The sequence below is a fragment of the Bombina bombina genome, chromosome 7 (assembly GCF_027579735.1).
Source record: "Bombina bombina isolate aBomBom1 chromosome 7, aBomBom1.pri, whole genome shotgun sequence".
Taxonomy (NCBI): Eukaryota; Metazoa; Chordata; class Amphibia; order Anura; family Bombinatoridae; genus Bombina; species Bombina bombina.
Genome location: NC_069505.1, coordinates 499,577,510 through 499,589,190, shown reverse-complemented (window position 1 = coordinate 499,589,190; position 11,681 = coordinate 499,577,510). Strand labels below are relative to the sequence as shown.

Here is an 11,681-nt window from a genome sequence, read left to right as displayed (position 1 = left end):
GTGTTAATGTATTCCCACATAGAAGTCAATGGAGCAAAAAATGATGAAAAAACCTAACACCCTACTTGTGCGCAAACCCGATCGCATATTCTCGTGTGCTAACCCGACATGATATATTATATTTTATAATTTATACATATTTCTACATACATCTGATAGTATTTTGGTACAATATATCGCTATACCTATATATATATAATTCAAACATTTTGCAGACAGAACAAAATGCCTCAAGTGCTATACAACACATCTTATAAACAACACTATTTTGAGTTTTGTAGAATTACACGCAACGCCAAACCTTTTCCCATAAAATAAATGTCCAGTCCTGCACTCTTGGACTATAGATGAAGAAGGAAAAGGGATATTATAAAATAAACATTAACATAATAGAAATAAAATAGACGTGAGAGATATAAAGGGATAAAATAAACATACCCACTTCAGACAACTAAACCTTTAATATCTCAATTGTGTTTTGTAACACTTTTTTGTAACAGTTGACCAGAGCTTTGAGGTTGCGCTATCCTGACGTACGTTTATTTAAATTGTGCTCAAGCGATCGCATCTACCTCTTTTCTGAATGCATTTGACAATTTTTCACAGCTAGAGGGGATTAGTTCATGTGTGCCATATTGATACCATTGTGCTCACGTCCGTAGAGTTACTTATGAGAGGGCACTGATTGCCTAAAATGCAAGTCTGTCAAAAGAACTGAGATAAGGGGGAAGTCTGCAGAGGCTTAGATACCAGGTAATCACAGAGGTAAAAAGTGTATTAATATAACTGTGTTGGTTATGCAAAACTGGGGAATGGGTAATAAAGGGATTATCTATCTTTTTAAATATCACAATTTCTGGAGTAGACTGTCCCTTTAACCTGGAGCTAGCTGCTAGTGGCTTCACTTATATGCTTTTTCCATTGGCTTACCTGATGTTCTGCTATCTCCCAGTAGTGCATTGCTGCTCCTTCAACAAAGGATAACAATAAAACAAATCATATTTGCTCTATCTAAATCATGAAAAAAAGGGTTTTATATCCCTTTAACATATCATTTAATGAATTTTTGAAAGGCTATTTACACTTATGTTAGCTTCTCTAAAACAAGCAGCATTGTATGATTATTATTATTATTTTGTTATGAAGCTAATATAGTTCTGCTTGGCTCAATGAAAAAAAAAAATACTGCCCAAGGTCTTCTACATACAGGACACTTTATGGTTGCCTAGGTAACCACACAGACTCCGCCCCCATCATAAAGCGTGCCCAGAATTTGATTTACTTTACAGGGATCGGCAGTATTTTATCACTATTTTGATTGCATTAGGCTACTTTTTAGCTTAGTTTAGCAACATTACCATCATTCCTTTTCGTGTGTGCACTCCAGAAGTCCAGTTGCAAGTTACTGCTGATTGGACCCCAGGTATCAGTGAAAAAAATAAATAAAAAAATTGGGTGTTTTGAAAGTGAGACGAAAGGGACGGATTTCTGCAAAAAAAGGTAATAGTTTATTATATTTATACTTTAAAATGTAACAGCATTAACATTTACTGCGTTAGTAATATGAAATATACACATGTAAAGCAAACATTTTTATTATGTCCCCTTAAACATTTAAATATTCATTTCCATTTATAGGGTTAATAATTTCCACTGCCTTTGTCCTCAGGAATTTTGCAGGAGCGCAGCGTAAAAAGTTCTGCAGAATTAAACAGATGATAATGGGTCTTTAACTAGTTAAAGAGACAATATACACCAATCTTCATATAACTGCATGTAATAGAAACTACAGTAATGAATAATATGCACAGATACTGATCTAAAAATTCAGTATAAAACTGTTTAAAAACTTAGAAGCTCCCAGTTTAGCTCTGTTGAAAAGGTTATCTGGAACACCCACTGAAAGTGGCTATATAGCAAAAAAGTAGCAGACACCCCCTTCCTCTGCAGATGAAAAGACCCTTTACACAAACAGAAGCAAGCTGGAGTAGGTATACATCAGTATTCTCCTAAAACGTTGGGGCTTGGTTAGGTGTCTGAAAATCAGAGCAATGTTATTTAAAAATAAGCAAAACTATACATTTTTTGAAAAAAACAACAACAACTGTTTAGGCTATATAAATAGATCATCTACAAAACATTTATGCAAAGAAAAATCTAGTGTATAATGTCCCTTTAAATAAGTGAGTAAACTAAGATTTATGTGTTTTTTCATACAAAAATAAATCATGGATCCTTTTAAAATTAACTTGGTTATGTAAACATTTCTAAATTCATGTTTAATTTAAATAAATACACCCAAACATGTATGTATGTGGGTTTTTTTGTACAAACAGGAGTGCTTGCATGTGTTTATTTGGCAAACACCTGGATTTGTGTGTTTTTTTGTGTAAATTAGTTATGGATCTGTAAAGAAAGACAAACAAGTTATGTATGGCTGGATCAATATGTTTTTGTGTAAAGAAACATTGGATCAAGCATTGTCGCATTTGTGTTTTTCTATTGGAAAACAGGCTGGATCTGGCTGTCTTAAAAAAAAAAGTTTCTGGCATAATCCAGATGCTTTTGTTTATAAGTATTGGATCCAGCGTTGCGTAGATACGTTTATATAAGAAATACTTGTATATGTGTGTGCCTGTCTATATTATACATGGTTTGGTTTTAGAAGGATCCAAAGTTGTTTAAAAAGAAAGTTAGATTTAGATTTTATTTTTGTATGAAATAAACAGATGTGGGAAGATCTATTTTATGTCCATACCCCTTCACAAGTGATATATTCATGTCTCTGCATCCCCTCCTAAATACTCAAGTAGTGAGCCCCTAGATCATACACACAGTCCCTGCATTTCCCTCATGCCAGCAATATGCCCTAATTAGACCTTAGATCTGGTACAAGTGACTTTTCACTTTGTTTGAATCCATAAAAAATAGAGACAGTCTAGTCAATAATAAACATTCATGATTCAGATAGGATATGCAGCTTATTTCTTAGCCCTTGTAGGGCACCTCTTATATTAATGCATTTGACAGTTTTTCACAACTAGAGGGTGCTAGTTCATGTGTGTCATTTAGATAACATTGTGCTCACATCCATGGAGTTATTTATGAGTTAGCACTGATTGGCTAAAATGCAAGTCTGTCACAAGATCTAAAATAAGAAGGCAGTCAGCAGAGGCTTAGATACAAGTTAATCACAGCGGTAAAAATTATATTAATATAACCGTGTTGGTTAAGCAAAACTGGGAAATGGGCAATAAAGGGATTATCTATCTTAAACAATACAAATTCTGGTGTAGACTGTTCCTTTAAATCTCCTTGATGATAAAAGGGACATGAAACTCAAAAATCTTCCTGATTCTGTAAGATAAGTAAATTGGATATTCTCTTAGTATCCTTTACTGAAAAGCATACAGTAGGCTCAGGAGCTGGAAGCTAGCTGCTGATTGGTGGCTGCACAAATATACCTCATATTATTGGCTTACTGATGTGTTTTTGTGTGATTGACACCCCCTGCTAGCTGGCAATTGGCCGTGAATATGTAGGAGGCGGTATTGCATAAGCATTTTACAAGAAATGCTTGTGCAATGATAAATGCCGACTGCGTATGCTGTCGGGATTTATCGATGACGGGCGGACATGTTCTGCTACAGTGAATCTTGTCCACCCGACATTTGATAAATCTACTCCTATGTGTCTATAAAACAATAGGAGCTGCTATGTTGTAACTTAGGTTACCCTCTCTGCAGTGGCTAATTAGAGACAGTTATAAATAGGTCACTAGAGTGTGCACCCAATGGCTGAGTGGAATATACTTCCATTTCCAACAGGAGCTGAAAAGTGTATATATATACAGGTAGCCCTCAGTTTACGCCGGGGTTAGGTTCCAGAAGGAATGGTTGTAAATTGAAACCATTGTCAATTGAAACCTAGTTTATAATGTAAGTCAATGAGAAGTGAGGGAGATAGGTTCCAGGCCCCTCTCAAAATTGTCATAAGTAACACCTAATACATTATTTTTAAAGCTTTGAAATGAAGACTTTAAATGCTAAACAGCATTATAAACCTAATAAAATAATCACACAACACAGACTTCACTTGCATTTTTCTGCAAACAGTTCTTTCTATGCATTCCAATCTGGACTGATTTATAGACAGGGAGATCTTGTTCCTTTGAAATCTGCTCAATAGCTCAGGTCTGGTTAAACTGATTAATTTCAGCTTGCTTGGCTTTGCTGCAACACAAGCGGACAGCTCCACCTACTGGCTATTTTAATAAATGCACTGCTTCTCAATGCTTTTCAATAGCAGTCACATGACTGGAAAAAAAGGTTGCTATTCTGAAACGGTGTAAATTGAACCGTTGTAAAACGAGGGCCACCTGTATATATATATAATTTATCATTTTATATTACAATCTCAAAGTTTTTAATGTCCCTTTAAACTTTATCATTTTAGGGAGTCAGAAGAAAAATAAATCTCCATGGATACCATTGGGGTAGGAACGTTCCTCCTTCTGGTCATAACCAGCATTTTCATGTACCTGACATGGAACCAAATGTACAGGAAACGTAACCTTCCTCCAGGTCCAACGCCTCTACCGCTGATCGGAAATTTGCTGCATATAAAGTTGGGTGAAATGGCAGGATCGTTAATGAAGGTTGGTCATTAAAATTGAATCAGTTGTATAGTATAGACTAGGGCTCAAAAAAAAACTAAGCTACTAGCCAGGCCAAAATGTTACTCGCCACTTCTGATCCCACCCACCAACTGATCAGGCCACGCCCACTACCCCACCCTATCTTTACATATGTTTAGGCAAAAAACGCCAGTTGTCATGGCAACAATAGTAAAGAAACAGTGACTATAATCACTAAGTGATAAATGCACATACAATAAATGTGATGCATCAATATGGAAATAAGATTGAAAATAAGTATAAGATGGGACATGGAGATAATGATACCAGCTTAGCAATATATACATGTATATGCGAGCGAGCGAGGGAGGGAGAAAGACAGAGGGAAGGAGGGAGAGAGGGGGAAGGAGGGAGAGAGATGGAGGGAGAGAGGGAGAGATACAGAGGGAGGAGAGAGGGAGAGATACAGAGGGAGGAGAGAGGGAGAGATACAGAGGGAGGAGAGAGGGAGAGATACAGAGGGAGGAGAGAGGGAGAGATACAGAGGGAGGGAGAGAGGGAGAGATACAGAGGGAGGGAGAGAGGGAGAGATACAGAGGGAGGGAGGGAGGGAGGGAGGGAGGGAGGGAGGGAGAGATACAGAGGGAGGAGAGAGGGGGAGATACAGAGGGAGGAGAGAGGGAGAGATACAGAGGGAGGAGAGAGGGAGATATACAGAGGGAGGAGAGAGGGAGAGATACAGAGGGAGGAGAGAGGGAGAGATACAGAGGGAGGAGAGAGGGAGAGATACAGAGGGAGGAGAGAGGGAGAGATACAGAGGGAGGGAGAGAGGGAGAGATACAAAGGGAGGGAGAGAGGGAGAGATACAGAGGGAGGAGAGAGGGAGAGATACAGTGGGAGGAGAGAGGGAGAGATACAGAGGGAGGAGAGAGGGAGAGATACAGAGGGAGGAGAGATACAGAGGGAGGGAGGGTGGGAGAGAGGGAGAGAGATACAGAGGGAGGGAGGGAGAGATACAGAGGGAGGGAGGGAGGGAAAGAGGGAGAGATACAGAGGGAGGGAGGGAGATGGAGGGAGTTAGAGAGAGACGTAGGGAGGGAGAGAGACAGAGAGAGGGAGGGAGACAGAGGGAGGGAGAGAGGGAGAGATACAGAGGGAGGGAGAGAGGGAGAGATACAGAGGGAGGGAGACAGAGGGAGGGAGAGAGGGAGAGATACAGAGGGAGGGAGAGAGGGAGAGATACAGAGGGAGGGAGGGAGGGAGGGAGAGAGACAGAGAGAGGGAGGGAGACAGAGGGAGGGAGAGAGGGAGAGATACAGAGGGAGTTAGAGAGAGAGAGAGAGAGAGAGACGGAGGGAGACAGACAGACAGAGGGAGGGAGAGAGACAGAAGGAGGGAGGGAGATGGAGGGAGTTAGAGAGAGAGAGAGATGGAGGGAGGGAGGGAGGGAGGGAGAGAGACAGACAGAGGGAGGGAGAGAGACAGAGGGAGGGAGTGCAGGAGAAGGGAGGAGGGGAAGGAGGGGGCTTCCTGAGGAAATGCAGAGAGGGGGAGCAGATTTCCTGAAAGGAGGCAGTTCTGATAAGGGTTAACTCCTTAACTGCAGCTACTGGTAATTTATCTAAAAGGGTTAATGTTCAAGGGCAGATGTGTAAGTCCCAGTCCTCTCATATACCTCCTGTCATATGTAAAGCATTCTTATAAAATGTAACAAATATTCCGGTAATCTTTAACCCACTGTCAGAAATTGAAGCAAAACTATACATAACAACATTTTCCGGCAGGCAAAGAGTTAAGGAAGTTCTCCTGCAGAGATCACTTTTAATAATCATTACATATAGGCATCCTTACACACATATCAGCCATCCTTAGAAAACCACAAAATTGATGTAATCTCAACTATCACATTTTTGTGCAGCCCTCTCTATCATCCAAAGGGTTAATGACACTTTGCAGATTTTTAAAATTACAGCCACGTAGCATGCACAGAGCATTCAGCCAAGGCGATGCACAGCTCCCAGGTTTATTACTCACAGATCTCCTCCTCGCACACCTTTTCCATCCTGGTGTTATGTCAGAGTAGCAAATTTATCAGACTAGCGAACGGAAGTGACGTTCCATCAGCTGTCTGGTAACAAATCCATACCACACATGCACTCCTCCTGTGTCTGAATACTATCTGCAGTCTCATTGGATGAGAGGGACACACCTCCAGCCCTCATACAGTCCGGATGTCTCACACGCTAAGGCAATAACAAATGATAAATAAAATACAAAATGGGGTTAGAGTTATACATTCATCAGAGCTGTTGCCCCCTATCATTATATTAATAAATTATGATAATGAACCATACATCCGTTATTGATGCCAGGAACTCTAAAGAGGGAAAAGGGTAAAACTGCCAGCTAGGAAAACCGGTTCTCAGAACAGAGAGACCGCAAAATTCAATATCATTGGGTACTGAATGAGAATTTTGTGGTCCATAGTGCACCATACATCCGTTATTGATGCCAGGAGCTCTATAGAGGGAAAAGGGTAAAACTGTCAGCTAGGAATAACGTTTCTCAGAACAGAGAGACCGCAAAATTCCATATCATTGGGTACTGAATGAGAATTTTGCGGTCTCTCTGTTCTCCTGGCATCACGGATGTATGGTGCACTATCATAATTTATTAATATCATGATGGGGGGCAACCCTCTGATGAATGTATAACTCTAACCCCATTTTGTATTTTATTTATCTCTTTTTTCTTTGCCTTAGCGTGTGAGACATCCGGAGTGTATGAGGGCTAGAGGTGTGTCCCTCTCATCCAATGAGACTGTGGATAGTATTCAGACACAGGAGTAGCGCATGCGTGGTATGAATACAGCCCTGTGTCGGGGGAGGGAGCGTGGCAGATGAATGGCGGTGAAGGGTGGGAGACTCCATTTGTCCTGTGGGCAACTGAGGGAGGGAGGTGAAGCACAGTGGATGCCTGGAGGATAGGGCGTTCCATGGGTGGGAGACCCCAATCAAACCTGTTATGTATTCTCTGCGCAGCTGCAGGAAATTGTCACTAAAGGTTATGCTGTGAAAGTACACTCATCCCTGCTTAAATTCCACTTGCCAATGGCGAGTTGGCGAGTGGAATTTTTGAGCCCTGGTATAGACAATGACTATTCTACAGAAATTAGAAATTTGCTCCAACCAGAAAGAATAGAAACAGTGGCATATTTTAGAAGTCAGGGTTTTCTAAAGTTTATCCTTAAGGGCTGGAGACAGAACATATATTTAGAATAAACCTAATAAAAAATAAGAAGAGATAGTAAAGTAAAAATTAAACTTTCATAATTATGTACATGCATTTTTAAATTACTTTTCAAATTGCTTCTAATTTCTAATTTGTTTTGTTGTCCTGGTATCAGTTGTTGAAAAACATACCTGGGTAGACTCTCAAGCAGCAATAACCTGGTAGAAGCTACTTGCTGATTGGTGACTGCACAAAAATGCCTCTTGGCATTGGCTTACCCAATTGGTTCAGCTAATTCCCAGCAATGCATTGCTTCTCATTCTACAAAATATATCAAGAAAATGAAGTCATTTTGAATAGAAGTAAAATTGGAAAATGGTTAACAATTGTATCATGAAAGAAATGTTTGGGTTTCATGTCCCTTTATGGATTAATATGTCATTAGAGGGTTAAATTGGGGCCTGTTTTTCCCACACCTATTTAGAAACATTAGGAACTGTGATAAATTATCTTGGGGTCTGAGAAGATCACACTGAGAGTCCTGCAATCCCTACTTGGCAAATTGATTTTAACGTGTCGCATTGCCCCGGTGGGGAGAGTCTTTTGCAGGCGTCTTACATTGGCAACACCGGGGGTCAGGGCACATCACCATAGGTAAGGCTTTATAAAGAGCTCGAGGAGGATTTGAGAGTATGGTTTGACTTCCATCAGAAGTTTCACAGTAAACCTCTTGTGCAGAGATGAAGACTTACAGTTATATATGGATGCCTCTGAGGCTCATGGATTAAGGACCTACTTTGGTGGAAAATTATGTGTTGGAGCGTGGCCTACTAGTTGATGCGTTGTAGCGTGGCAGCTGGGTTGCCACCCAACTAGTAGGCAACTTAGTCTTTCTGGAACTCTTCCTGTTGGTGGTAGCATTGAGGGTGTGGGTCGCTGGGCTGTGTAACAGGAAGGTGTTTTTTTTTACCTGCATATTATGGGGGGTAGTATGTACTATTAATCAGATGTCTGCCAATTCTCTTCTTGTGGTGCATTTGTTGAGAGTTTTTGTGTCCAAATGCCTGTGGGGGGACATTTAGTCTCACATGTTTTGCGGCATTTCACATTTCAGAATTGGTGGGTAGGAGCAGAACGGATGCTTGGGGTTTGCAATAGTCTGATGTGATTATGGAAAAAGGTTCTCTGATTTTATGGTTTCAGAGGTCAAAAATGGACCAAGGAGGGGGGAGGAGCCAGCTCTGTATCTGAGCGGTCGCATTTTACTATAGCTCCGGAGTGATTCCGAAAATGTATTCACATATGACCGCTCAGTACAGCCTAATTTGCCTTTAAACCAAGGAACAGTATATATGAAGACCCTATGAGTGTCTGGTAACTCAATCACGGAAGATCGCTACCTATTAAACCCGTGAAAGTTAATACAGCAGTTGTTGGGGAGCAGCCATCTTTCTCTCACGAGGTACTCTATCCATACCTTGAGTTCTACCGGGCATCAGATCAGTAGCGAGGGCTCCCGGTGGGATATGGAGGAGTTCCACTACGTTATATTGGCCCAGCTTCAGGCTTTTGACAGCCTGATGTCCTGCAGATTTAAGTACCTGATAGAAGTGCTAAGGGAACAGGTTGTGCCATTAACCCATATTGTGGTGCCGAAAATAAACCTAGAGCAGCCTTTTGCTTATCCCTCCTCTCTACATCCTCTCATGCAAGAGCCCTCATTTTACCCTAGCAGATCTGAAGACCGATCAACTCTAACGGCGACAGGGCGATCAAAGAACGTCATAACCTGCAGACTAGAGGCTCCAGCTGCCACCGGGAGCTCAATAGTAATACCGGAGAGAGATCCTCAGAATACGGAACCTCAGCACTTACCAACCGCTGTACCACACCCCACAGCCGCAGACGAGCAATACATTTCTGAGGTCCTTGATCACAGAGAGGCAGCCACCGAGTACCTTGAGCCACATGTTGCTGAGCTACAGAGAGGGACAGAGATGCAGAGTACCCACCCAAAGCAAATGGTGGGGGGGAGGCCTAGAGCAGCATTCGCTCCTATCCACTACATCACTCCTCCATCGGCTGCTCCGGTTCCATCACGCAGCCACATTACCCCATTGAATCTAGAGAAACTCGGCGCCACTTGAGATCTTCAGTAGCCTCTACGGAGTCCAAAGTTTCCTCTGTCTCACAGACGCCAGAAAGCTTTGCTTCCCGTGCCATCTTCCTCACTATGGGCTACTCCCCACCTAGCAGAGCCAGAGCTGACATAATGGCCATCTCTTTCACATCCTCTGCGATACTCAGAGACACAGGATTGAGAGCCACACAAAGAACTGGAGTTGGCTGAAGCTGCCTGATTATAAATCGCCCCTAGAAGATCTACCAAAGAAGCGGTTAGTTAACTCACCCCTATGACAGTATCTCAGGCATGAAGACGACATTGTCCGATCTCAGGGGGACCACTAAGACTCTATATTTTGTTTGATTCTCCTAGTTATGTCCTGCTGGAGTTGGAATGTTACAGCTAGGAGTTCTGCTGTGAATAAGAACGTGCTTGATAAAGACGTAGCACTTCGGGACATGTGGATCTCTTACTTACTTATTGTATATTACAGTGATATAAAGGCTGGGACAAGCGAGATATGTTTCCCTTATTTTAATTCTAATTCTAATCTGATATATTTGCTTATTTGTTTACTGTGTGAGATCTGTTACATAGAATATCCCTCAGATTCATATTATATGTTAGTTGATAACCAGGAAGACGGTATGCTGATTAGAGGTAATGGTAATGAGAGGGGGTAGCTGCAATCCCTGCTTTGGATTAATATTGACAGCAGGCAAAGATTCTTTAAGGGTCTATCTATAAAATCACTTTGGGATGCGATTGAGTTTGCATGCCTCATACCCTCTATGCACATTCTAAAATTATGCTTAAGTCACCAGATGTAGTAAAATATCATCCTTCCAGTCTGTGCTATGATTAGTTAGATGACATTATTTGAACAGATGGGTCACACAGTATCGTATAGTCACAACCCCAGAATTATCACTTATGTTCAGCTCTTCTCTCCAAATGGACCCATAACCTGCACATGATATCTTTTTCATCTAAGAGGGACTCTCAAACACGCCAGATATACTAGGTACACCACTCCTTGCCATAGTAGAAAATACCCCAAACCCTCTCTACACATTAAGCTTAGGTAGTACACCCTGGGTCAAAGCTTGGGATGTTTTTGGTATAGGGGACAGTATCAGGCAGTATCACCATTGTAAGCACAAAACAAATTACTCTCTAGCCTGAGTGTCCTAGTGACATATCTGAAGGGGGCAATAACAAATAACAATTCTCCTCTGGTGATTACTTCAATTGCACCTAGTTTCTGAAATAACACTCTATACTCCCAAGCTCAGTTATAACCCCATATATACGTGAGATCTTAGATATATTTCACTACAGACCCCTTCAGATGTTGTTTTTTTGTTGTTGTTTTTTTTCCCCCCCAGACTATAGGATGTTTCAGGTATCATGCCTAAAGATTATAAACCCTTTAGCCAGGACTGATTACATAGTAGGGATTACCTAACTTGTTCATAGAGCCCTCCACATTTTTACTTTGCTTCCTGTTTCCTAAGCTGAGAAACATTGGTACTCCATGGTTAGATCTATTAACCCTGTGGGGGTTGAGTGGTAGGTGGCAGGTGGGTGGTGCAGTACACTAAGCGGTGCTCACCCGCTGTATATTTACTAATCTTACCTTTATAACATTTAAGCATTGGGGTCCCATAAGAGACCCCACTATATTTT

General features: G+C 41.3%; 1 protein-coding gene across 1 annotated transcript in view; it reads left to right on the top strand.

Moving 5' to 3' along the window:
• The first annotated feature begins 1,387 nt into the window (after positions 1–1,387).
• LOC128636034 (cytochrome P450 2F2) overlaps positions 1,388–11,681 on the top strand; it is a 58,701-nt gene continuing 48,407 nt past the window's right edge. Inside the window, exons 1-2 of the mRNA XM_053689108.1 lie at positions 1,388–1,500; positions 4,456–4,657. Of these exons, the coding sequence (XP_053545083.1) occupies positions 4,481–4,657 (177 nt within the window). The 5' untranslated portion in view covers positions 1,388–1,500; positions 4,456–4,480. The remainder of the gene's footprint in view (positions 1,501–4,455; positions 4,658–11,681) is intronic.